The sequence below is a fragment of the Meriones unguiculatus genome, chromosome 2 (genome assembly GCF_030254825.1).
Source record: "Meriones unguiculatus strain TT.TT164.6M chromosome 2, Bangor_MerUng_6.1, whole genome shotgun sequence".
Taxonomy (NCBI): Eukaryota; Metazoa; Chordata; class Mammalia; order Rodentia; family Muridae; genus Meriones; species Meriones unguiculatus.
Window position 1 is genome coordinate 7452541 of NC_083350.1, and position 27329 is coordinate 7479869.

At 48.8% G+C, this 27329-nt stretch overlaps 2 protein-coding genes across 8 annotated transcripts in view; one reads left to right on the top strand and one right to left on the bottom strand.

The window, feature by feature from the left end:
• Positions 1 to 7552, top strand: part of Znf236 (zinc finger protein 236) — a 97918-nt gene extending 90366 nt beyond the window's left edge. For both annotated transcript variants that reach the window (XM_060376986.1, XM_060376987.1), the window contains exons 30-31: positions 1966 to 2142; positions 3371 to 7552. In XM_060376986.1, coding sequence (XP_060232969.1) covers positions 1966 to 2142; positions 3371 to 3492 — 299 coding nt within the window. In that variant the 3' untranslated portion in view covers positions 3493 to 7552. The remainder of the gene's footprint in view (positions 1 to 1965; positions 2143 to 3370) is intronic.
• Positions 7553 to 13487: 5935 nt separating this feature from the next.
• The window catches only part of Mbp (myelin basic protein), an 80745-nt gene continuing 66903 nt past the window's right edge, over positions 13488 to 27329 (bottom strand). For 2 of the 6 annotated variants that reach the window (XM_021658725.2, XM_021658724.2), the window contains 5 exons: positions 25487 to 25591; positions 23630 to 23665; positions 23209 to 23241; positions 20101 to 20223; positions 13488 to 15013 (listed from right to left, as the gene is read on the bottom strand). In XM_021658725.2, coding sequence (XP_021514400.1) covers positions 14969 to 15013; positions 20101 to 20223; positions 23209 to 23241; positions 23630 to 23665; positions 25487 to 25591 — 342 coding nt within the window. In that variant the 3' untranslated portion in view covers positions 13488 to 14968. The remainder of the gene's footprint in view (positions 15014 to 20100; positions 20224 to 23208; positions 23242 to 23629; positions 23666 to 25486; positions 25592 to 27329) is intronic. The other 4 variants (XM_060376988.1, XM_060376989.1, XM_021658727.2 and 1 more) reach the window with 2 other exon arrangements.

The following is a 27329-nucleotide window of genomic DNA, read 5'->3' on the forward strand; positions in this document are numbered from 1 at the left end:
CTCCCTAGTGTAGTTTATGGGTCAGTGGCAAGTGAAAACTCACAGAGTTCCTTGCAGGTTTTTGCTATTCTGCGGGGGTGGGGTGGGGTGGGGCCTGACGTTATTCTATAAAATCATTATCACAGAAATCGTAAAATCATCAGTTCGCCTAAAACAGCATTATCTTATCAATGTACATCTTCATTTTGTCTCCGTAAGAAATCAGTCCAGCAGAGTGAAGCGATTCCACCAGAGCAAAGGCCCCGAGGACTTTTGCTATGTCAGACATATGAGAAATACAGTAATGACAAGCATGGGAAGACAATTAGCAGCAAGAAGCAAGCTAGAGACAAAGTCCCTGAGGCCTTCCCTTACCAGGGCTTACCCATTGTGGACTGTGCAATGGTGGGCCACCTGCAGGAAGCTCAGTTGCTTCCTCAGGCCCATTCCTGGCTCCTGGCATGGTGGTAGTGATACTGTACCTTCTAGAGCTATATGGGTGTTGGATATTGAACTTTGAACAACTCTTCTACAGGTTTTGTTGTTGTTGTTGTTGTTGTTGTTTTACATCAGGAAAACACTGAACTTGATGGTGGTTGCTTCATGCCCTGTAATGTGCATTGATGGTTTATAACTACATCGTGTTGTCATTTTGGGTAGAGACACTGCTTAACTGAGAGGGCTTGAGACCTTAGCATGCATATCCCGAAAAGGATGTCAGTGTGGAGCTGAGCCAGTGAGAAGGTCCCTCTGTTCCTTGTGCTTCCACAGCTGCTGTCCTGCTGTTTCTCTGTGTTCCAATCAAGCCAGCGTTCCATGTTGGCACTGATTCTCCCTCTGAAGGCAGGCACATTCCTTGATTGTCTTAAGTCCCGATCGGTTAGCTGAGCTCTTAAACTACCCAGGGGTGGGAAGTATGCTGCCATTCTTTGTTCTGTAGCAGACGCAACAGCTTCTAATAGATCTCTTGCTGCCTCTCTCAAGATCACTGGTGCGGCTGTACTGGTCAGCTCTGTCCCTTGCTGAGCCTTGCAGGGTTGAGTCAGCTACCAGCTGATTGTTGGGCATTCTGGAGAAAAGGCCATGTCTTACTTTTCAGAGGTGGGCAGAACCCAGCTTCCGTACATGTGGATTACCCCCAGCCAAATAAATGCTTCAAGGGGCCGTGTGCTTAACCGAGAGCCTGCCTCTCATCTCTTCTTCCAGAGGCTGCTGCTAAACAGCCCAGAATCACTGCACTCAGTCAGGAGGATCAGGCAGAAACTTCAGTTTTGGAGTTTCACCTGAGGATACTGAGGTAAAGCCTCACTTGCCGTGCATGGCCACTAAAGAGAAGGGACAAGACCAGCTCAGCATGCTCTCAGAGCAGGAGTGTGGGTCCCCGCTGTTCAGGAACTATCTGGAGGCCTTGTGGGGAAGGACCCTCATCACAGCAAGAAATTGCCAGTCTGAGCATATGGGAAGAACTTGTAGGCAAAAGGAAGAAGCCACACCTCATCCACAGGGCACCAGAAGACCCTAAAAGGTTCATTGTTTGGGGGTGTGCTCCCAGAAGTCAAGTCCACTATGGCTTGTCTACGGAGACAGTGACGTCTTGTGGGCAGCTCCCAGCAGATGTCAGGCATGGCAACTCTCAGACTCTGCCTTCATCTGAAAGCAGTTCAGTAGCATTGTAAAGAGAAGAAAATCATACTTTAAGTAGACTTGATATTCACATGTTCAAATGTCTTTTTTTGTAACATATAAACTGTATTAAGACATTTTGTTTTAATCATGTGTGTTCTGAATATTTCTGAGTCTGGGCACTGGCTGAGTAAGGTTTCATTTTTGTCTCAGCATGGCATGTCTTTGCCTCGTCCTGCTGATCTCTGGTGGTGGCAGCAGGAGTGTCCCTGAGTTGTCCTCCACGTTTAGCTGTGACAGCTGTGCTCCACCAGCATGTGTGGTCTTGAGAACGGCACTGACCATGGCTGTCTCTGCACACAGGGGAGCGGCCGTTCCACTGCACTCTGTGTGAGAAAGCCTTCAACCAGAAGAGCGCGCTGCAGGTGCATATGAAGAAGCACACTGGTGAGCGGCCCTACAGGTGCGACTACTGTGTCATGGGCTTCACACAGAAGAGCAACATGAAGCTGCACATGAAGCGAGCACACAGCTTTTTGGGTAAGAAATCTCTCCCAGAGAAGGCACACATTTTTAGATGGCTAGGTCACTGGGCATTTTCCAAGTGCCAGTGTAGCATATTTTACAGTGGCCAGGATTCGTAGTTGCTATAAGGACTGCAGTTTATCAAAGAGGCGATAAACAAGGACATTAGGAAGAGGCTAAGTGGAGTTGACACCTGTGCTGTGTCTGCTTTCCTTGTTCCCCCCTCCCTCCCTTCCCCATTCTTCTCCTCTTCTTTTCTCTCTTCTTTCTCCTGAGACACAGTTGAACTGTAGAGCTCAGACTGGCCTCGAACTCTGAATGTCCTTCTGTAGCCTCCTGAGTACTGGGATTTCAGTCTTCTATCACCATCCCCATCTTCAGACAATGCCTTTCAGAGTGAATGATCAGAGCCTAGCAGCGCGAGCAGCGTGGCTGTCTGTTCTCAGTCTTTCCGTAGTGTGCAGGCCAAAGGCCACAGTAGTGTGGGGAGGCAGAATCAGCCTGGAGTCTACACAGACTGTGCGGGGCACCCTTGCCTCCATTCTGTGTGTTAGTGCAGGCCGCACAAGCCCCGCTTCTCTGTGGCCATCAGAACTGGGTTACAGTTGTGAGCGGCTGCCTGCCTGCCTGAGGTTCTCTTTTAGACCTCACAGTAGCATGGCAGTAGTGTTGTTATTTAACAGGGTAAATCATTTAGGCCAGGTTGCACTAGTGGCAGGAGCTACGAAAAGCAGGAGTGTGTGATATTAAATCCAAGTCAAGCCCTGAAGAGGCAGTGAGTTTTACAGCTTGTACTTCAGGTTCATTTAGCAGTAAGACAGTAGGGTATGTTGGTGCCTTCGTGTGGTTGCTGAGGTTGTGTCCCGACATGTCTGGGCACCCACGGGGTAGAACGCTGAACTGTGTGGAAGGCGTCTGTGATGTGAGTGTTATTAGTTGCTTGTCACTGGTGGTGTATTGACACAGCACTCAGGGTGTGAATACCCACATCACAGTGGCCAAGAGCAACAGAAGTTCTACCTAGGGTTCAGCACCTGTTTATTATGTGCCTGAGGCCTAGGGTTCCAGCCTTGGCATCATAGGTTGAAAGACAGTTTGCCTGGCTCAGATTATTTCATTTCACTGAGATGGAAAGCAAAGCAAGCAATAGATTTTGTTTCTCTGGTTCCCATATACTCTTGTTTAAGTGTTTATGTGGGCCTGGTTCTGAGATCTGAGTCCTCCTTTCTCTTTGCTTCTGCAGGAACCTTGCAGGCAGCCACTGTGGTCCAGGAACAGGATGGAGAAGAGCTAAGGACTCTCCACTTAGAGGAAGTGGTGCAGGAGGCGGCGGGTGAATGGCAGACCCTAACCAATGTGTTCTGATGCCAAGGAAAGAGGCCAAGAGCATCCGTGAAGTACATTTGTGAAGATCAGAGCACTCAGAGTTTCTGTTTTAAAACCGAAAGTGTTAAAAAGCTACCACAATAGTTTTTTAGCTAAAATTATCTGAAGAATCATTGTCCTTTAAAGACCAGCAAGAAAGACACTGGGCCATGTCCATGCACTGTCCTCATTTGTCAAATCACAGAACCTGGCACTGCCGTGATGGCTTCTACCTTCTCATGGCCAGTGACGTCCTTAGCAGGTGAACTGGATCTGAATATCATTGCAGTGAGATTCATGTTAGTGAAAGACAAGTTAGCACGGAAAACACACGTGTGGTAGCGCACGAAGCTCCGAAGTGGTGCCGTCACACACGGATGTTTCCCACCTTTTACTCTGCACTCTGCTGATTAGTAGCAATCAGTTCTTTTTAGCCCACTCTTAAGCTAATGTAACTGATGCCTTGAGAGATGGCTGGACCAGTTCTCTCTCCATCACAGATACCTAATCCTTAGTTAGTTAGAAGAACACAAGATCTGGTGGGTGACGGCAGGGCCACGGAGGAAATCTGACCTGCAGGTGAGGACCAGCCGCTCACATGGATGTCCACATGCTTGCTGCATGAATCTGTCCGGTCACATGTGTTAGGTCACTGCAGAAGCACAAGCCATACTCTGTGAGCAGGAAGTGACAAGAGTTGTCTAAGGGACAGGTGGCTGTCCCTATCCACCTCAGTAAATTTATCTGTATTTTAAGGCTAAGGACCCACAAGAAGCCTGCGACTTTTCTTCTCATGCATTCGGAGGTTGTTTTCATTTCAGGGAATCCTTTAGTGTCATCAGCCGTGCCACCTGAGACACATCCCAAACCAAATCCTCCTGCGCTGAGCAGTGTGCGCGCCTCAGCATTCCAAAGACAGACGGTCCCACTTCATATCGATTCCCTTGGAGCTGTTTATGTGTTCTGTTTGTAAATACCGTGTACATAGGCAGGCACGCGGGCCTCCATGTGGCTGAGGAGTGTGTCTTGTAAATAGAAGCACGAGTCGTCCTCACAGCGCATCTGCGGCCACCCCCGGTGCACCTCAGGCCCGTGTCTGTTCACTCTGTTAATAAAGGGATATCTTTTTCACTGTAACGTAAAGCTGGGCTCTATTTTTTTTTTCTGAAAAAAAAAATTGCCTTTATTTTCTCTCATTGCCTCCTTGGTTTTCAGAAGAGAGCATTTTTATTATAAATATTATGTGGACTTGTTCACTATGAGTCCTGAAGAGAGAGACATTTCACTGTTACTTTGAAAGGGCATCTTTTGATTTTGTTCACTTTTGTCATTTGTATATAAGTAATATTGACAGTGACATAAAACTTTTGTTATGTGAAAATATTTAAGTCAAGAGAACTGTTAAATATTATTACTTTTTTTCCAAACTGATTTGTGTATTGTATATTTTTTTAAGAAGAAAAAAGCCTTACTTGACTTATTGTGATACTGGACTTAAAAACCTGAGGCTCCCTGAATGTCATTGTGTACACCTGGCCGTGGTAGTGTTTTCAGAATAATTGTAATTGTGCGAGAGTTCTAAAGTCTCTGCTATTAATGCACTTTTTATTTTATAATTTTGTATTAAAGTATTTTAGAAATATTAATTAAGTTTAGTGAATAGACATCCCCCAATTGAAATTTTTGGATTTAAGGTTTTTGTTCTTGCGGGGTTATTTATTTTCCTTTCAGCATTAACTGTCATCTCAGGACATCTGTAGAGGGCTGGCTACTTCCTGGTTGCGCAGTGAGTGCAGGGTGAACTGCGGCAGTTCATCGCCTCTGTAAGGAAGGTCTGACCAGGCGAATCTGAAGCTTTTACTTTGGTTAAGAAAAAGAAAATGTACCAGTAATCAATTCTGCATCTTTACTCAGTTTATTAGTAAGCAAACATGACGTGTGTGTGTGTGTTTTGATTTACTTCCTTACCATCAAAGCTGCTTTTTTACCAACATTCCTTGGAAGTACAAGGTTCTGAGAAGGTAGCTCACTTGAATATTGTGGTTTACAGGCTGGTCTCTGTATTTTCATGTTTGAAATGCTGTTTTAGGAAAGTTGTTTCTAGCCTCATATGTAACCAGGGTCTTGAGGATAGAGAACTGTATTTTTAGAACTCTATATAACATATCTGTTTTGAAATAACTAAATGCAAAATGACATTAGGAAATGTGGTGTTTGTGTTTTGTTTTGTTTTTAAATCATGCTTAAGATAGACTAGTTGGGTGGGGAATAAATTTCAATTCAGGTATTTCTAGCAGGAAAAAACAAAACTGTAATGATGTTTCTTTTACCTATGTGAAGTCCAGAGAATGCATATCCTCTTTGTGTCTCCCTGAAGTATGTCCAGTTGGCAGTCAGATATGGCCCTTGACAGAGCATCCTGTGTCTGGTGGGGTCCCGTAGGTGCTGTTTGCCCTTCAGTTCTGTGGAGCCACTTAGTTCCTAGAGGAGGCTGCTGGTTGCTAGAAGAACAGCTAAGCACATTCCTGAAGGCACAATCTGGCAGTCATAAGATGAACACAGCTGAGGAGCTGAGGGAGCAGGAGCCTTCAGGAAGCTGGAGGTCAAGGTGGAGTTGGGAACAGAAATGCTCCTCACACCAGTGAGGTCTCCTGGAAGCGGCCCTTGTCAGTGCTGGAGGTGCTTGCGAAGCGGTGAGGAAATCAGGGAGGGAGTACCGTGCTTTAGGAGACCAAAGGGGCTCCTGAGAAATTGCTTCCATAGTGAGGTGCCAGTATGGTGAGCAGTGTGCACCAGAAAATGTGTATTGTTTTGTGTGCCCTTCACATCATGTTAAAGGAAATTTGAGTTCTGTTCCTCTGAATTCTCACAAGCACCAGTGAGTTTAGCATATCTGTGTGGTCCAGATTGCAGAGAGGAGGTTCTTCCTGTGGGCTCTGAGAATTGTATTTACACACTAAGACTCAACGTTCCAACTTGAATGGTACCACACAGATGTGTGTATGTAGCATTTTATAACATATGTATCTGAAGGTCTACCCTCGGGTTCTGTGCCAAGGGATAGCTCAGGCCTCTTTGCATAAGGGTTTTCTCCCAAGCCTTTTTCAAAGGCCTTCCTAGCCCCACACCAAGAGTGACCCCAGGGTCTGGTGCTGCTGACTCCTGAACCTTATACACAGGAGATTGGTCCATAGCCCCTCTTTTTCTGCACTTGGTTTATATTCATCTGATGTGGGTAAAATTCATGTAATTCAGAGCAAAGTCTTCAGTGGACTGTGCTTGCAAACACTTGCAACCCCAACATCTGGGGAGTGGAGGCAGGAAGATCAGAACCTCAGTCATCCTCTACCACATAGTATGTTCCAGGCCAGCCTGGGCTACCAAGACAAAACCAAACCAAAAGCCAAGTAAAGTAAAATTTCAAAATGGCTACCCATGATAGCCCAGTTAGTGGCACTTGATCTGTTTTGTTTTGTTCTTACTGTAGTGAAATGATTGAAATCTGGTTGCATCCTCTTTGCTGTCTGAAAATTAGCGGTTTAAGGGAAGCTGGCAGCCTGCACCCTGGCAGTGTGGAGCTCAAGCTGCTGCTGGTGCCAACTGGCTGCTTCCCCGGCGTGCGCGCGCTTAGTGAACACATACTCCATTTCACACCCTGCTGCACAGGCGCTGGGGTCATTTTTTTTGTATGGACTAAATGGTAGAGATCTGTTAGAGTGTCAGGAGCAATAGGCAGTAATAAAACAAAAAACGTGCTATTTAATCTTTTCTATGTGTAACGCTTATGGCATGAAGACTTTTGTATTGAATCAAGATTTGTATATTGACAGGTTCTAAAATGCCATAGTGATTGTTCTTCAGCCACCACTAAGAAAATTCAAAGTTAATTTTTTAATTTACAGAAAAGTTCTCTTTTTATCTTCAGAATTGTCTCATGGTCTATTTATACATTGGATGATATTTATTTAATCCAGTTTTGTATTAGAAATTGATAGTTATGCCAAAAGCCACCGTGCTGGCTTTTAAAAACAATAAAAATAGTTTTTGTATTATTTTGAAACTCCTGTATATTTGCTTCTTGCGGCCTGGGGTGAGGGACAGCCACTCGCTCAGGGTGTTGTAGGGGCGTGAAGCTGCCGGCCCTTCCTTCTGGGGCACGCTTGTTCCTCTGCTGTGGTAATGGTGTTTAAGAGGACTCAGGAAAGTGAGCCCTTCTGGTTGATGTGATCTGCAGTTTGGGGGCTTCCTCAGAGAATCGACGACCAGCCCTTCAGGCCCAGTGTTATTCTGTCATTTTCCAGGCTGCATGGAACCCACAGTCGTTCCTCCTGCCTAAGCAGCACAGCGATGCTTGTTTGGGGCCCACCGTGCTCTGGGGGGCTTAGGCAGAGCAGCTGGAGGGACAGATGCAGGATAGGGGGAGGGCTGATGAGAAGCAGCTCACTACCTGCATGCTGTGTCTTGGCAGAAATTTGGCTCTGGACTTACTGGGGTGCTGCTGACAGATCTCCTACTGCTGTGGAACGCAGCTGTTCTAAGTATGTCGGGGGATCCGAGGCCTGCCAGGGAGTGGTTCAAAGGCTTCACCTGTGGGCTTAGCTGCTCAGGTATATCCTGCCCAGCCTGTGTTCCTGTCCTCAGGTAAAAAGCCTGGAGCTTCGGGAGCCGTCCACAGCTGATCTATGGCTACCAGTCCAGGGAGGAAAGCACTGTTTGCCCTGGCTCCTGGCCACCTTCTCCAGGCTGGTGGTCAGGACCTTGGAAGACAGAGGTAACCTGAAAGGCTGGTTTCCTGACTGTGACGGTAGACTAGGGATCAAGTAGGGCTCCGTGACCAGAGCGCTCTGTGGGCCGCCTTGCTGCTCGCTGGTGCCTTCTGGAATGGTGGTAGTGGCATCAGTGCTCGCACTGTCCTGTCTCAGTCCTGGCGCTCTCAGCTTTCTGGGCTGGGTGGGATAGAGCTATAGCTGCTGCAAAGATACTGTCTGAATGAAGCAGGTCCTCCGGGTTTGGAGACACCCATGGCTCAAACCACAAGGAATTTTCCTACAAGTCTGATGACCTGCTTTCTCCACACAGCTGGGAGCCCCAGGTAGCACCTCATGGAGTGCTTGCCAAGGCCTTCTGTCAGATCCACTGTCATTCTTGGACTGGACAAGAGGACCTTCTGCTAGTGCCACCTTTGCATCCGTGGCAACAAAGTTGCATAAAGGGGCGAGAGATGTTTTAGCTAACTGCAGTCCCAGGTGCACAGTGGCCAGGCCTTTCTGTATAGTCCTTGTTTTTGAAGCTGCTTCAGAAACTGTAGGATGGAGATGCTCCAAACACAGATCTTGTCTGTGGGCAGCTTCACCTCCTTGGGGGGACTGTGCTCGGAGCATCTGCAGGCTTTTTCTCACCTGTTCCCCAGATGCCGCTGCAGCCATGCACACGACACTCATGTGGGTGTTAAGCATAACAAGTAATTGGGACTGTGTGCACATGCACTGTGGCCGGAATGTCCCCAGGTTGTAAGGTGGGCATCCAGGGCTACAGGCAGACATCTCCAGCACCTTTCTCCTCAGGCAGGTGGGTCTGCGTAGACAGAAGTCCTCTCTCCCACTCTTGCTTGTCCCTCTGCTGATAGGGCTTGAGCTTCTGCTTTCTTTCATTTAGCTTTTAGTGAGATGTTCAAATAACCCCAGATTTCACTACCAGGAGCTCTTTCTAGTAGCTTTTCATTTCTTAAGCACTTTTTAAATCTAGCAAAAATCAGTTATTCTTTCCCAGCCCTGGGCTCAGCCGTTACTGCCAGAAGACAGGCGTGTAGAAATGCTGGTAGGTATGCTCTTTGCTGTCTATGAGGCCAGCAAAGATGGGGGAAGTCGAAGTTTGTGTTTGTACACACAGGCACTCATGCATCCACCTTTCTCAGCTGTTTACATTCTCCCATTTACCATTTAAATATAACTATGCTCCATCCGGCACCCCTGATTCCAGCCAGCACCCCACAGCTCCCCTTAGCCTCCCCTCCTTCTGTATCTGCTTCCCCTCTGCCACAAGGAAGTATATGGCCAGCCTACCACATGTAAGGTAGGAAAGGGAAATCCTTTTAATATCCGTGTTCACCAATGAATCTTCAGGGACCTACTGTTTTTCTGTGGTAGGCAACCTCTATTGCTTGTCACACCTTTATTTGGTGAGTTATAATTGAAAGTGAAACTGTCTCCAAGGAGACTGGGAGGCTCATGTCCAACTCTGGCAGCAGCAGCATTGTGCAAAGATCAGCAAGGGCCTGTTGGAAAACAGCTTCTTGAGCAGGGGCCAAGTGTCAGCTGCGCCCCTTCCCGCATCGCATGTGACATCCAAGGGGAGAAGGGCCCAATGCTGAGCGAGCCCGGCAGGAGCTGCAAGCGTGCTGCAGATACTGACAGCGAGTTCCAGAAGTCTGTGTGATAGTTCACAGCAGTGGAAGGTTCAGTGGAGAGGAGCTGGGAGAAGGAGGGGTCCCTCCCCCACCTCACCAAGACCCAATGATCTCACACCTGACCCTGGCATCAGGCTTTTCTTATGTCATAAAAGCTGTGCCGTACTTGCGCTGGTGTGTCGTGTGACTGGCAAGCCGTGTGCTCTTGACTGAACACCCCGTTTGGCCAATCCAACGTTAATACCACTCCATTTAGAATTCTAGTGAGCACTCAATGTCTGCAGCAGACAAATCCCAGTCCAAAGGTGAGACATTGATGCTGCGGCATCTTGGAGTTTAATTATAGTATCTGGCCAAGTGTGAGGTTGAGGAGAGTAAGAAATACTTGTGTAAAAATAACCACACAATCATTATGGCTGAACTGTGCTGTCCTTACTCATGCCTTGAAGCAGTGACTACCACTATTGCTGTATTTATGAGATAGATAAGGGGGCTGGACATGGCATGTGTTAAGAACCATTAAAATAATTATTAGTGTCACTGATGAGTTCTTAAATTTTTTTATATTAAATGTACTGTCTCTCAGAGAGAGAGAGAGAGACTATGGAAGTCAGAGTGCAAGTTTTAGAACTCTGTTTTGTTCTTCTACCATGGAGTCTCCGGGTTCAGAACAGTCACCTTTACCTGCTGAGTCCTCTCCGCGGCTCAGTGATGAGTTCCTAGGGCAAGCATTTCTCCTGATGCTCATTTTCCTTAAATAAGATAGTGGGGGTTGGGGTAACTTGAACACTTAGCAGCTGGCAGACTCTTCCCTCCTGCCCTGGCTGCTGGAATAACAGGACTGTCAGTTAAATGGCAACAGGACTGTCTTTATGCTAATGCCAGGCATGTAGACCATTCTGTGGCCACCCTGAGGAAACTACGCGGTGATGCAGCTGATGGGCCAACTCCTAGAGGTGTGGTCTCAGCCGGGCTGCAGGAAGGTGTTCAGACCAGACCTTCTTTTGGCTGTGAGGAGCCTGGATGAACTCTAGATAAAGAGCAATCAGTTCCACCTATGCCAGAGGAGGAACACTGCTGAGTGGTCGAGCTGAGGAATGGCTTCATTGACAGTGAGTGGCTGGTCATAGCAAACCTCTCTAGCTGGGATTGGTGCTAAGCAGAGCAGCAAGCCTGGCGGGTGCTAAGGAATCCTGACTTTCCTCACCCATGCAAGCCCAATAAGTGCCTTTCACAAAGTCATGATGGGTGAAGTACCTGTTTGCTTTCTCCATGCTGGGATTTTGTCTGGCTTGGGTTTGTACAGGTCTTATGTTTATATCCATAGGCTAATACATCCCTCAACCCTCATCAGAGAAGCTTCTATTTGCAGTAGATGGCAACTTACTGTGGTTTCTCTTGCTGTCATAAAACACCATGACCAAAAATAGCTTGGGGAGGAATAGCTTTAAGTCCATCATTGGGAGAACCTGGAGGCAGGAACTGGAGCAGACGCCATGGAGGAACATTGCTTACTGGCTTGCTCCCCTCGGCTTGGCTTGCTCTGCTTGATTTCCATCTCAGGGATGAACCCTCCCACATCAATCATTAATCAAGAAAATGTCCTATGGATATATTTTCTAAATTAAGATTCTCTTTCCCCAGATATGTCTAGAGTTGTGTCAGGTGAATAAAAACCTGTACAGTACAGGGTGGCTAATCCAGAGCCCCACAACTGAGCAGAGCGCAGAGGCCAACAGGTGGCAGACCACTCAGCCCTAAATGGGAGATGGGTGTTTTCTCGGAGGAGGACCATGGCAGATCCGATGGTGGGGAGGCTTTTTTTTTTTAATAGCTAGTTGATTTTTATTTTATTTCATTTTGTAAGAAAATAAGGAGTCCCCAAAGATGTGAGGTTTTTTTCATTTTTTAATATAATTTTTTATTTATTACAATTTATTCGCTTTGTATCCCAGCTATAGCTCCCTCCCTCCTTATTCCCTCCCAATCCTGCCATCCCTCCCTCCCTCCCTCCCTCCCTCCCTACCACCCTCCCTCCCTCCCTCCCTCCTTCCCTCCCTCCCTCCCTCCCTCCCTCAGCTCCCCCCAGTCCACTGATAGGGGAGGTCCTCCTCCCCTTCCATCTGACCCTAGTTTATCAGGTCTCATCAAGACTGGCTGCACTGTCTTCCTCTGTGGCCTGGTAAGGCTGCCCTCCCCCCCCCCTCAGGGTTCATGTCAGAGAGTTTAAAAGCCAGAGTGAATGAATACAGGGGGCATCAGCACCTAAGAATTCACAGTGACTGTGGCCCCGATATGGTTTTAAGTTGTGCAAACATCTTTGTATTTCCAAATCCTTTATCTGGGAGGAATTTTTTTTTTTTTTTTTTTTTTTTTTTTGAGTAAAAAGGACAAGGAGTTGGGTGGACATCAGCCTTCTGTTTTTTTAAGATCTTAAAAATGTATTTACGTGTATGAGCGTTTGCCTACACATATGTATGTGTCCCCTGAGTATGCCTGTCGCCTGGGGAGGACAGAAGTCTGTCCTGAAGCCACAGGCAGTGTGAACCTCCATGTGGGCTGGAAACCAAACTCAGGTCCTCTGCAGGGGCAGCTCTTAACTGCTGAGCAGCTCTCTAGCCCCTCGTGGGTTTTTGTTTTGCTTTGTTTTAACTTTTTTTGTTTGTTTGTTTTGTTTTTGTTTTTGTTTTGTTTGTTTTGAGACAAGTTTTCTTTGTGTAACAGCCCTGGCTGTCCTGGGACTTGATTTGTGGACTAAGCTGGTCTCAAGCTCACAGAGATCTACCTGCCTCTGTCTCCCAATTCCTGGAGTTAAAGGCGTGCATTTTTGAGACAGCATTGCATTCTTAGAGTTCACTATGTAACCTTGGCTGGCCTCACACTCATTGTGATACTCCTGCCTCCATCTTCCAAGTGCTAGGATTGTAGACATGAGCCTCTATGCCGGACCTGGGTGTCGGGTTTCCAGTCAGTTACCGGACTCCGGCTTGTAGAGCCCAGGGGCCTGAACTCTGGTGCATTAATGTCTCCAGGTTCCTGTACTGGGTACTTGTGCTGCAGCAACATGCCCCAGAGAAACAGACTGTAATGCTGGCCCGCAGCAAGCTTCTCTGCCTACAGCTCACAGAAGTGGGGGCGTTCCGCAGCTTCCCCTGAAAGCTCAGAGAGCAGCCAGTAGCTCTCCCAACTCCAACACGAAAAGGAGGATTTTCGGTTATCCTTTAGAAAAAGAATTCTTGTAACCAAAAGCAAGAAAAACAAAACAACAATAACAAACAAATGAGGGGAGGGAGAGAGAGAATAGCGGAGGGATGAATCGCTTTGTGCCTTGCTCTTCTGGAGGCTGTTTCCTACCACAATGGCTGTGAACACTGTCCTCAGAGTGACTGCAGACCCTTCTCCTTGTGTGCTGTGGGTCACTGTCTCTGCTCCACCCACTTGGCTTACTATGGCATGGCCTTCTCAACATGTCCCTGGGCAACCTGGTGCTCCCGACCAAGGGGCATGCACTCCATTCTGTGGCGAGGCTGTGCTTTACACGGCTGCATTTCTATAAGCCAGGACACAAAAGGAGACACCCGCACAAGGATGATCGCAAGTTTATTATTTTATTTCAATATTCAAGAACAGTAGGTGCTTCTGTCCAGCCGTTCTGCAGCATGTGCTGTCTGGATGAAGAAGCCATGAGCAAGGTCGTTCCGTCACACTGGAGAGCGAGCACTCCTGTGGAACTACCTGGAGGGTTTGTTTCTGGAATTCTCTTCCCTGCTCTTCTCTACCCTCACATTATTGTGGCTATATATTAATAGGAGTTATCTTAAACCCACACTATGCTCAGAATTAAGACAGATTAAGAAGACGTTTGTTGGTCTACATCAACCATCACCTCCCTTCCAAGGGATGATGGTGCCAGTGTGGGGCTCTTTGGGAGGTCTATAAAAGATACTCTGAATCAAAAGACATTGTCAGTATGTTAGAGGGGCGGGGAGGTGTCTATGGAAGTTAGAAGAATGGGGTTCTGAGCTCCTCATCCCTGAGGGTCGCCCAGGCCGGCCCTGCATCCAGGGTGGCCACTCAGTGACAGGAACACTCCCAAATCAGCTAAGAATGAGTCCTTTCTATGAAGCAAGGGAGGGTTATTTTTCACTGACGTTAGTGTGTACCAATGGGCACTGCCATGGCGAGCTGCTGCTAGCCACCCCAATGCAATGAGTGGCCAGTGAGACAGCGCGAGGCCGCCAGAGAACTCCTGCAGTCCCGCGACCAGATGCGCCATGTCCCTGGACTCTCCCTGGGCTCTGAGAGGAAACGGGGTTCTTAAAAGCACCGGCTCTGGGGAGCCACCGGGGAGCGATGGTGACGTGCAGCGGCCACACATGGCATCTCCAGCGAGTTTCCCTAAGTCCCCGTTTCCTGTTGGGGCCATTGCCCAGCCCACTCGCCCCTTTCCTTCCCTCTGCCACGCTCGAAATCAGCTGGTGGGGTGCAGGGGACAGCTGGCCTGGAAGCGTCCCCAGGGCCACCCCACTCTGGACTCTCACAGCTGCCCAGCCTGTGCTCACATACCACAAGCCCCCGGTGTATAAGCCACGCCAAGACTGTCTGATCCTGTTAGGAAAAACAAAGCTCTTTAGGGGGAAGAAAACAAAGGAAGCCTGGACCACACAGTCCCCTGTGCCACGCTCTCTGGCTCCTTGGCGTTGTGCCTGTCTATCCGTGCCCACGGAAGCTGGAGGGGTGTGCCTCGCCGTGAAAAGAAAGACCGAGGATGGAGTAGGGGTGAACTGGGAAGGGTGTCCGTGCACCTGGTCCTCCGGAGTCGACCAGGGTACACGGGGCACAAGGCAAGGCGGAGAAGACCCCGAGGAAACGCAATCTTCAAATGAAAAGGGACAAACAGTTTTAAGTAGTCGGGGTGCCGTAGGCCTGGCCCCACCACTTGCAGGGCTCCCCGGGATTAGGAGAGGGTCTGCTCTAACTAGCTAACTGGTGCAAGTAGAATTAAAAGTTTAAGGCAGTTATATTAAGAAGCCGAGGGCAGGACTCGGGAAGGCTGAGCAGGGAGGGCTTTCAGCGTCTCGCCATGGGGGATCCGGAGCGGCTGTCTCTTCCTCCCTGGGAAAAGGAAAAGACAGAGGTTAGGAAAGAACCTTTGTGGCTGCGTGATGTCACTTCCCCTCCACAGAGCTAGTTCTGAGGTTGTCCAATCACAAGCCGTTCAGGCCGAAAACGCTATCGCAGGATGCAGAGTCGTTTCTTTCACCCTTCTTCAGAAAGCACTAACTGGAATTTGCTGCTTAAGGTAAAGGCCCTTGACAATGAGCCACAGGGCATGGCTAGGTCCAAGGCTCCCACAGCGTTGCTTCTGCAGGGAGAATGCTGTAGCTTTGTTACGTTGCTCCAAATGACCTGTTTACTTCCTCAGTTAGAGGACTGGGAACAGTGCAGCTGGCACCGGGCCCAGTCACGGTGTGTTCTAAAAAGTGGGTTCAGTGCTGATGAGCGGGAACTGCTCCAGGCTTGGAGAGAGAGCGCCACCTCCACTAGCAAGCTGCATGTGGGGCTTGGGGAGGCTCTGGAAACCTTGAAGTAATGGGTGCGAGACACGTTAGGTTTGCAATTAAAATCGAGCCGTGGCTAATCAGCTCGATGGTGGCACAGCCTTCAGGGACAGCAACAGCACAGAAACCAAGAGGGCGACCTTGGTCACACTCCATACACAGACCTTAGGGGACTTCCCTCTTTTTCTTTCTGTGTTGTTCTTGACTTCTGCTTTCCAGCTTACGTTCAACATAATACATAGATCTTTTTAAAGATGTCGTCTAGATTGTGAGTCTGGAGATGGAGACATATACACTGACGCTCCTCAGCAGAATAGCAAGGCAGTCACATTCCTGAGCGTGAGTGTGGAATGTCGCCGGCGCTCAGCCAGGCTGATAGCCACTTACCGTGGAATAAGCACAGGAGTTTCCACAGAGCAACCAGCAGCTCAGGGTGAAATGAAGCCATTGGGTGCCTTTCCGAGCACTAAAGCTACAGTTCAGGGGTGCTGGCATGTTAGCTCCTCGAGGGGCTGCCTTCCAGCAGTGGGACTGCAACTGAAGTCAAGCTATCAAGTCTGCTTTGGAGTGAAGTCCTTCTCCAGGATGGCCTCACCTGGAGACCTGTCTTGCCCTGCCTACATGGCACGGGGCTGCCTCCAGAGCCCTGCACCTCAAACTGCAGAGCAGCCTGGGCCCCTCGGAGAACTGAGTTCTTGGAAAGTCCTAGAATTTCTGTTCTGGAAGACACGATATGCCTGGGCCAGAATGGAGGAGGCCAGCTAGGCCTCAATGACTTATGTGGGAGTCCTTGACTTTTCTTTTGAAGCTTAATGGTGGGCTACACCAATGTCACTTTCCAGTAGTCCACTGAGCTCCTGCCTCAAGCAGAAGCCCTCCATCTGATCTCTTTCTTGGACTTACAGCCAACACTGAGTTCAGAACTTATTTTATATGGAGGTCAAAGATCAGACAAGTTGAGTCATTTACCCAAGAGCAGCCAGCTAGCAGAGGGGAGTGAGGCGTAGAACCAGCAAGACCTTTGCCTCTGCTTTTTGTATCTCGTGCCACTGGAAACATCTTTGGTGGGCTTCGGGCCCCACAACCGATGCATCTGTGCTCAGCAGGTAGAGGCTGGCCTAGACTTGTCCCTGAGGGGGCGAAGTGAGCATTTTCTGCTGAAAGCACGGGTGCCTTTGTCCCCATGAGACCCTCGAACCTTGTGGGACACCACAAGAGGCAAAGGCTCCCTTTGCACACCTAGAAATAAGATGCAGGCCCCAAAGACAGGGAGACCCACTCGTTCTTTCCAGCACAGTGTGCTAATTGCCACAATGAACCAGCAGATCTGAGCCCTTCCTTCAGAGCTGGCTGCTAGGACTGGGGGAAAAAAAAAGGCAAGCAGGAAGCAGTGTTGCTAGAGTGATGTTAAGAGCCAGGGAGCCCTTAAGCATACAGCCAGGTCACGCAGCCTGTCAGCCCACTGTTTTAATTCTAACCACATGCCCTGGATGTCATCAGGCTTCCTTGATTGACATGGACTTTTAAATCAGTTTACAAAGCTGTTTACAGAAAGAAGCCCAGGGAAGATGTCAGACCTACTTAAAAATTTTAAGTCCTCCTCACACACTCTTGATGCCAGCACACAAGTCACATATGCGCCTGAGAGGAGCTGTGGGGACAGTCCCGCCTGGTGAACTCCTCTTAGGAACGGCCCACTGTCATGCATACCTGCCTCAAAGCAGGGCCATGTCTCCTGGGTGGAGCCACCGAGCAGCTGACCCCTCCCATACCAGGTCGATTCTGACACTCTACCTGTCCTCCTGAACGTGGTATGAAGGGACAAGTTATGCAGAGAAGTGCTTCCCAAGCAAGGGTTGGGAAGGCAGCTGCTAGCCTCTGGAGCAGCAAGTCTACGGCATCCAAGTCCAGGATGGCACTGAGGTCATTCACAGGTGACCTCTGGGCTGTGTTCAGAGGTCCTGGAGAAATACCTTTTCACACCCTCTCCTTACCACCTTCAGAATCCAGGCACTGAGTCAAAAAGGCCTTTTACTTGAAGACCTGAGAGTGAATTCATTTTCTTACTTGGATCTGCTTTGGGGACCGGGTAGTGCCTACGCTTTCCTGCCACAGAAAGTGGGAGGTCACTTGCTGGCTGCTCACACCCCAGGTGTGAGGCTTTCTTCCTGACTCACTTCCCTTGGTGCGTGGCTCTCACTGCACACTGCAATGGGAGGCGCACACGAACTGCAGTGTGTGGGCTGAGCAGGTGGGACACGCCTGCTTCACGAGGATGCAGAAGCCTGCATCTGCCCTCTGGGCAGACTGACCACGGACACGCCCTGCTAGTAAATCCATGCAATGGAAGATAAACCCAGTGAGATCGCATTACAGACCCAAGCAGCCAGGAACTGAAACCTTGATGCTGTGGTTCTCTCAGGAAACAAACACCTCAGATCGGAACCTTTGGACAGCACATTGTCAGCCATGGCCTGAAAGATGGCCCCAGAATGGAGGTTGTGTTCCCATCAGAAACAAAGGCATGAGGGTCTGAGGTCTGAGAACCCTCTTCTAAAGCATGAGAGGCAGAGCGGAACCCAGGGGGGCAGCTCCCACCCACCACCCAAGGCCAGTCTGCAGGGATGGCACAGCTGGTGTGGAATGCTGCCATCTGGGAGTTGGCACAGACTCTTGCTCTGAACCCTCAGCCATCTCTGCCTGAATTCCATTCTATAGGAATACTAATCTTCCATCCAAGAAAGCAGCAAGAGCTGGGCATGGTGGCACATGGCAGTGGTGCCTTGAGGTCCAGCCCTGCAGTGGAGGTCTGGTTCACAAACCTCCACAGTTCATGCTCATCTTTGCACCAGAAAAGAAGCTGGCTGCGGAGAGCAGAAGACAACTGACTGTGCGGGTGTTGCCTATCTGTGACGTCAGAGCTAAGAGGCGCAGCTCCTTGCTTAGAAGGAGTGAGAGAAAATGGTAGCTTTGGACGCCACACTTAGATGGTAGCACTTACTGCTAGTTCTGTCAGGAGCCGTGGGCTCAGGGATGGCAAGGGCCTCAGAGCCTTAAGTTAGCATGGGAAGCCACCTCCAGCAGCTGCCAGAAAAGACATTCATGTGTCTCACCCCACTCCCCTCCAGCCTGGAGGTCCCATGGTGTAGACTCATAGCTGAAGAACCAGCCAAGTCACCAGATCCCTGGACCTTTATAAACCAAAACATTTCTTCCCAGCCCAGAGACTCTGTAATCTAGTTGCCATTTTTCTTTATCTCTGTCAATCATGCAACTGTCCCCTGACACCTGAATGAATCTGCCATCAGGTCCCCAGAACACCCTCAGTCAGGGTCAGAGTCAAGACTCTCCTCCTGGATGCTCCCTCTCTCGTCCTGAGTGCTCCCTCTCTCCTCCTGGCCCAGCATGTCAAAGGCTGGAACCTTCTCCTCCAGCCCTCTGAGGCCTTCTCCATGTATTTCTCTGCCTTCTACACATGCATTCTGGTCCCCCTTCTGTACCTTGTCCACATGTCGCATCCCTGCTCTAGAGACGCAACCCCTGACCCCCATAGATGCTACACATGTCATGTCTCTTTCTCCTACAGAATCTTTTCCCTTGAACTGCTGAGCTCCTGGGCACCTGGCCTGACTTCTCATATTTGAGAAGTCTTGGCCTTGCCTGCCAGGCCTCTAGGCCTCCTTCTCCCAGGAAGGCAGCCCTGGCTCAGAGTATCCTGCCTGTGCTGACAGAGGCCGCCTTGGCCACTGAGGGTACAAAGGGCCATAGAACTTCTGAGAAGGTAACTTTCATTAGGTAAAATTTGGGACTTGGTTCAGAGTCAAAACCTGGTCTGGATACCCATGTTCCTCCAGGACAGACATCACCTTTGGGGTCCCATGGGGAGGACACGGGGCATTTCTGAGCTCTAGTCTTCACTTGTAGGTGAACTTTTTAGTGCTACATTGTGAGGCTTTCTGTGGCGGGCAGCACTGCTGTAACAGCTGCCATTTGGCTTGTGCTGTTGCCACACTCCATTCCTGCCATGACCTTCGCCAGCACCTCAACAGATAAGTGGGCACTTCACCCCCTTAAACTACGGATAAGGAAACCATGTCTCAGAGAGGTCAGGAGCAGAGGCCACAGACTAACAATGGCATCTATCGTTGGATCTGTATGCTAGGCAGCTGGCTGCAGGCCCCTTCCTGGGGTTTTCTGGGTCCCCTTGAGGGATCTTGGTAAGCCTCCCTCAAGGGGTTCCTGTCAGCTGCTTCCACATAGAGGAGTCACTCATTCCCCTTGGCTGGGGACCCAGTGGCTCTAGGGAGAGCAAAGGCACAGCGTGGGCTCATAGTGAGGCCCACAGAATGTCTGTGCATGGCACTGTTGGCGCCACATTAATTTCCTAGGAAACCCAGAAGGAAGGCAGAGCTATGCTGGCCAAGAGAAAGGGAAGGTAAGCTGTGGGTGGGGGAGGTGGTGAGCCTCTGGCTAAGCTCAGCTGGGGATTCTGGAATTTGTTTCTTCCTGACCCCTGGCATCACTCTGGGGTCATGGTTTTTCCTGGAGGTCTTGGGCACAGTGAACACAGAGCACGGCTCCAGGCCCCCACTCCCCGCAGCAGTGCCCAGGTGTTTCCCCGCAGTAGGAATGTTACATTACCAGCTTAAAGATTTTGGAAAGCGTGCCCTGGGCGTCGTAGGCCCCCTTGAATCCCTTGTGAGCCGATTTATAGTCGGAAGCTCTGCCTCCGTAGCCAAATCCTGGCTTCTGCCCCTCGGCCCCCTGCAAGAAAAGACCAGAGCTCAGTGTCTGCTCACAGCCCCCTCCAGGGCCTAGCCAGGAGGACGTTAACCACCGGGTGGCACCAGCGAGTCACTCAGGAGCCAGAGCAGCACGGAGCTCTGATGGGGAGGGGCTGGAGAAGAGCCTGTCCCCAAGTCCATCAGGGGGTGTTGCTGGAGAACAAGGGGCCTGGGCAAGGCAGTGGTGAATGTTCTAGGGCACAAGTCCCCAACTTTACAGGCAGCAGCAAGCTCTGTACCAGGGCATTCATTCGCAGGGTGGAGCAGAGTCATAAGGGCACTTGTGCCCCTATACAGTTGGCCATTGAGGACGGCAATCACCCCTCCTCCTGCCTCCATTGATCCCTCTCACTCCGTGCTGAGACGGTTACCCCTGTGGGATGCAGTGATGGACAGTGAGCACTGTAGTGTAAGTCTCTGTGGGTTCCAGCACAGGCTTATTCACAAAAAGGAATGCTCCCGGTAAGCCTGAGTGATGAGACCAGCATTCTGGGTAAGCATTCTGGGTAAGCATTCACCCAACCCCAGTGCGCAATCCCAGAGGCTGACCAGAAAGACTCTTACTCCTTACTCACAGAAGTCTGCCCCAAGGGCAGGGCTCAAGATTTTGCCTAGGGTTTAGACAAGAGGAAACGGGAAACCAGCTGTCAATAACAGTTCCAGAATCAGAACCAGCCATCAGCCTGCGCTGTTCCTAGCACTGTTGACACATGGTGATTCACACGAGTGCATTAGGCAAGAAGGAGGTTGAGAAGGAATCCATCTGTGTGGCCATCCAGCAGTGCAACTAGGATTAAGAAGAATCCAGGTACCTGGCTGGCTTGGACAGGATGGAAGCTAGACCCAGGCCATATGAGCCAACATTCTCTCCCATTCCAGCTACTTACATCCATCATTTTCCTATCTTTAGCCTGTGTTTGGGACAGATAGCCACCCCCCTCCCCGGGCAGCCAGGAGGCTGTTTCAGTGTCAGGTGTTCTGACAGGGTAAGGAATGTGAACGAGAGGAGAGAAGGTCTATGCTGAGCACTTGGGCCAGCCAGAGCCACTCATGCATCCTGGAGGCTTCCCAGACACTTGGACTCTTGGATAACACATGGAAGGGTTGTGTCACTTTGGGGAGCGTTGTACCAACACACAGGCAACTAAGTAGCAGAAACACAGTTCTCTGGGCAGATGCTGGGTCCCTTTGTCCCAGAGCATGGCTTTTCTCCCAAACCAAGAACTCCTGATACCAGGACAGCTTAACCTTCAGAGACCAATAATATAGGACTTTCCTAGTCACTTTCTTCCTGAAACCTAGACATTATCAAGAGTTTTGAGAAAGCAAGAAGGAGTTTCTGAAACTCCTGACAAGAAGGCCGTACTGAAAACAGACAACAAAAACATGGAGGAACTTTGGACAAAGAGAGACCCAAGCAGCCCTTGGGAGACACAAACTGGAGAAAGCAGGCAGACGCCAAGACCTGTCCCTTCATTGGTAGGACAAAGGGCCTCCCTAAGTTCCCAGAAGGCCTCCTCTCTGACCACTTGACATCCAGTCTGCACAACGCCCTGACAACCCACGCCTAGAAAATGAAGATATATACAGCAGTAGCTAAATAAGAATTCTGGGTTAAAGTAGATGTCATTCTTCATATCATCTTTGTTTCCTGCTGGCACAGAAAGTTAAAGGCAAAAAAAAAAAAAAAAGGCTATGAGTGAGGTCTGTGTAGACACCTACCTTATTGTCACCAGTTTTGAAGATTTACCATGTGAGAAAAAAGAAAAGAAAAGAAAAACGGAATAGGTCCAATGTGCATTTTTATCAAATGGTTCATAGCTCAGTGTGGGAAAGTTCTGGAATGATCCAGGGGGTCAACGGAGCTCCTCTGTCTTTCAAGAATCCTTCCTTTTGCACCTCTTCCTACTTTTTTTTTTTGAGACAGAGCAGCTCTGTTTCCCCCACTATATAGGCTCACTTTGCTCTTTCAGCAATCCTCCTGCCTCTGCCTACTTAGTGGCATTACAGGTGTGTGCCCCAGGCCTGGCGCCATCTTCTTCTCATTGATGTTTCTACTGTCCCCATTTCCTCTTTCTCCCCTTCTTTCTCCTCTCTCTGTCTCTTCCTTCCTCCCCTGTCCCCATTCTCTTGTGAGTTGTTCGGCTGGCACAGCTGGATCTGTACCACACTGTCCACAGATAGACAATCTCTCACCCCACCCCCAACTCTGGCTAACAGGCTGGTGTTTATGCATCTGTGCAGCTCTGAAAATCACAGCAATTTATAAGGAAAAGAGTATCTAGTATCTAGTGTCTGCTAGCAGCTGGGGTCAATATACTTGGTTAGGATGTATGAGTAAGCACTTTAAATTGGCATAGATATCAAAAGTTGCTAATATTTAGAAGCCAAGCTGTTCAACCAACTGAAATCATCATTGAGACTTTGCTCTTGTGTCTAAAAGCATAAAACCCCTAAGGAATCACTCTTGGTGTTTTAGTGGCTCAGTGTTAGGTATTACTAACACGCAAACAAAACCCCAAATCTCCTGGACTAATGGGGAGAGGGGTTATTAGAAATGACATGACCCAGTTTAGCATCTCTTATATTGGATCAGTAGTTCTGTCTTAAGGAGCGGCCAGCATTGTCCTATATTTGGTCTTCTGAGACTCATTTTCCCAGTTGGGGGACTAGGAAAGAACTTGGATTTTCTCCACTGTGATGTGGCCTTTCCTCGGGAAGGAGCTCAGAAGCCCTGTGGGAAGGAGGCACAGGGTGTGCAGTGCCCCGGTCTCTGCCTGGCAGCGATCCACACTGAAAGGCTTCAATCCTGCCTTGGAACAGAAAAGCCTGTCAACCATGGTGCGCGAGCTGGGCTGGGCCGGAAAGAGAAGCCGAGTGTTAAGCAACTGGAAGAACTTAGAAGTCAGTGGGCTGTGCAGGCTGCAGAGGAGGAGGAAGCAGAGGAAACGTAGTCATCACCTACCCAGCTAAATCTGCTGAGGGACAGGCCTCTCCCCTGTGAGGAAGAGAAAGAAACGGTGACGAAAGAAACAGTGACGTGGTGATCACCCGTGGCCAAGTCCTGAAACCAACAGGAACAACCAAAATGGCATGCCTCCCCCACGAGGATCAGGTTCGTCAAATGTGCCACATTCAGGGTGTGCAGGGCCACCTGAGGCTCCGAGGCAGGATGTGAATCCCAGCTCAGGGGACAGTGCCTGGACACGCTGGCCTTGTACGTATAGCTGGAGCCCCCAGCTGCTGTGCCCCACTGGAAGCCTCTGGAAGCAAGACTGGGGTGGATTTGGGGAGCCCTGAGCCCAGTTCCATTTGGAACACATTTTGGGATTTCAGGATGATCATATGCATGAATTGACAATGGATCAAAACATCTAAGGTCTTACCTTTCCTTGGGATGGAGGAGGTGTGCGAGGTGTCACCTGGAAGACAGAGAAATGTGGGCTTCAGTGACTTACTTTCCTGTAGGCAGCCCTGCTCTCTCCTTGAGGGCCCCACTAGCTCATGTCAGCAGATGTGGCTCCAGTCCGTCAGGCGTCAGAAGCTAACACATGCCTCCATCATGCCCTTCCTGGTTCTGGAAATGCTGTACCTACTGGTGCTTGGTTTCAACACAATGCCCCATTTTTTAAAAGTATGTGTCGATGTGAGTACATGCCTATGAATTTAGGTGCCCATGGAGACCACGGATGGGGCGGGGGCTGGGGCTGGGGCTGGAGTTATAGGCAGTTTTGAGCTACCTGATGAGGGTGACAGGAATTGAACTTAGATCCTTTGCAAGAGCAGTGTGCCGGCTAGTTTTATGTCAACTTGACACAAGATAGTCATTTGGGAAGAGGAAATTTCAGTTGGGAAAATGTCTCCATAAAATTTGCCTGTAAGCATATCTGTTGTGCATTTTCTTGATTTTTGATTGATGTGGGAGGGCCCAGGAAATTGTGGGCGGGGCCATCCCTCAGAGGTGGTCCTGGGGTCGCATAAGAAAGCAGGTTGAATAAGCCATGAGGGGCAAGCATTTCAGTAAACAGCATTTCATAGCGTCAGTTTCTGCCTCCAAGTTCCTACTCTGACTTCCTTCCATGATGACTGTGATGTGGAAATGTGTTTCATTAAAGCAATAAAAAGCTCAACGAGATACATAGAGTACTCTATCAATTCCTGAGCCATCTCTCCAGCCCCTCACTAATAGTTTGAAAACAAAACAAAACAAAACAACTTTATTTTGGTTGTTTGAATGAAAGTGATCCCCATAGGTTCATATATGTGAAAGCTTGGTAGTAGTTGGTGGAACTGTTTGGGAAGGATAAGGAGGTGTGGCCCTGTTGAAAGAGGTGTGTTGCTGAGGTAAGCCGTTCTCACTCACTCACTCTATCTATCTATCTATCTATCTATCTATCTATCTATCTATCTATGCTCTATCATCATCTGCCTTTCTGCCCACCTTTCTGCCTCATGTTTATGTCTCAAGATGAGATCTCTCAGCTACCGCCCCAGTGCCATGTCTGCCTGCCTGCCTGATGCCATGCTCCCTACCATGATAGTCTTGGACTCACCCTCTTAACTGTAAGCCCAAAATAAAGGCTTTCTTCTATAAGTTGCCATGGTCATGGCGTTTTACAACAACAGAGAGGTAACTAAGACATTTATTTAATGGAAGAGTTAAGATTTACAGAGGAATTGTAATGAAATCGCACATTTCCCTGACATCTATAGGGCTTTTCCACACACCTGCTCAATTTCTGCCACTTAGCATCAGCATTAACGTGATTGGAGGATTATTATTATCAGATAGATACATTAGGGTTCACTGTAGTAGCATGCATCCTATGTGTATAGACAAACGTCCCCTGTCCTGTATTACAATGCCACACAGAGAAGTTTTGCTGGCCTGAAACGCGCTGCATGTCTCTGCTCCCTGCATCCCTCAGTCCTCTTGGGCAATGCCTATTCCCATCGTTATCCTTTCTCGGGGTTACAAAGTCTATATTTTTAACTAAGCATCAACTAGCTGTCTGGTTTCAGGAAAATTGAATTCTCATTCAAATACATAGTTTGTTACATGGCAGACGCAGCTAAGAGTATCCTTTGGGAGCTCAGATGACCAAGATCCTGCTGAGGGTAGTGTCCCTCAGGCCAGCTGCACCTGAGAAGGATCCCAGAAGGCCATGGATGAGCTGTGGACCCTCCTGGATCCAGCAACCCCTCCCTTGATGCTTCGTTGGCCCCTGTGCATGGTCACTCACAATGTTCTTGAAGAAGTGGACTACTGGGTTTTCATCTTGGGTCCGGCCGTGCTGCGACTTCTGGGGCAGGGATCCATAGTGGGTAGTTCTTGATGTGTGTGAGTCCTGAAAGAGAGAAGCATGCAGCTCAGGACGTAGAGGACACAGCTGGGCCAGGTGCTAGGTCAGTGAATACAGCCACTTAGACACTCTAGCAAGCACAGAGGCAGTGATTTATCCCAAGTGAGCATGAGCTTGGAAGGTAGGCTGAAATGGCTCTGCTTTCTCCCGATGCTGTGCTTCTGGCTGCCACAGTACTGTGTTCAACACAGGCCACATTTACAGCGCCATGAAAGAGTCTATCACCCAGCCGGGTATCCTTGGGAAAGAGCCTATGAGGAGGCTTCACAACATTGCTTTCCTCAGAAAACGACAGACAGGGAGTTCTGGAGGAGACTGCGTTCACTTCTCCCGCCACTGCTCCCAGCACACACTTAGAACCACCACTGTGCCTGGGGGAACCTCAGCCACCCGTCAGCAAGAGTGACAACAGGAGCGATGAGCGTAGCCTGTCTGCAGGGCAGCTATGCACCTGAGATGCAGTCTAGTCCCTTGAAGCATCCTGTCTCTCTGCATGTGGGTTGGGAGAACCCTCCTGAGCAGTTCGTCACTAGAAAGCCAAGAGCTGCTTCTCTGGAGCTTATGAGGGTGTGTGTAATGGATGTGGCTCCCTGGGTTATAACCCCACCTACATGGGATACCATCTGCCAAGCACTCAGCATTTCTCTGGGTCGGTTATACCATGAACCTCATTGTCATTAACTAAACGGCTAACAGCTTCAGGTTCTGTGTCAGACTAAAGTCCACAAGCCCTCATATAGACAGCATCAGACAGAACACTCGTAAGTAGTTGGAAGTGGTCCCGGCAATCAAGCAAGGCTGGCCCTGGAAGAGAGCTAACACACAGATCCATGGGACAGAATAGCACCCAGTAATATGGCTTCCCTAATTGGCCAATGCACTTTGACCAAGTAACAAAGACCACCCAACAGAGAGAAGATGGTCTTTTGACCTTGGAACAATTGGATCTTCATGTGCAAAAAACACCAATAAAAATATACTTCAAACCCAAACCCTCACTTCATCTAAAAGTTAACTGGAAATAGATGAGAAATCTCTACTGACACTGCAAAATTTTAGACGAAAACAGGAGATGACTTTCTGACCAGGAGTAGACAAGGATTTCCTAAACATGTCATCAAAATCTGGTTCTTCAAGGAAATAGGTAAATCAGACCCCATCAAAGCTCAACACTGTTTGCACAAAACACTATTAGGAGCTACAGAGAGACTGGGAGAAAATACTTGGAAATCACATATGAGAAAAAGAGACTCAAACACAAAGTATGTTTACAAAAACATTAAACCTTCAAAACTCAGCAGTAAGAAAATAAATTGTCTAAAAACTGGACTAAACACTTGAACAAACATTTCACCAAAGATGTGTGGAAAAAATCAGCACATGAACAACAGCTGCTCAAGAACAACAGCCCTCAAGATCATGCAAACAGGACCCATGAGATGTTAGTACCCACATGTTCAGATAGCTAAGAAAAAACACTGACAGTAGTAAGTGTTGGCTAGCACAGGGAGCAACTGGAACTTTCCTATGTATTGTCATGGGAATACAAAATAGGACAGTCCTTGGGGAAAACAACATGGCAGCTTTTTTTTTTTTTTTACAGCACCAATTATATACTTACTGTATGCCCCTTAAATTCCATTTCATGCTTTGAAGAATTAAAGAAATGCTTTATCTTTGAAAAATTTTTTTAATGAACATATTGGTCGCTGATTTTTTGAAG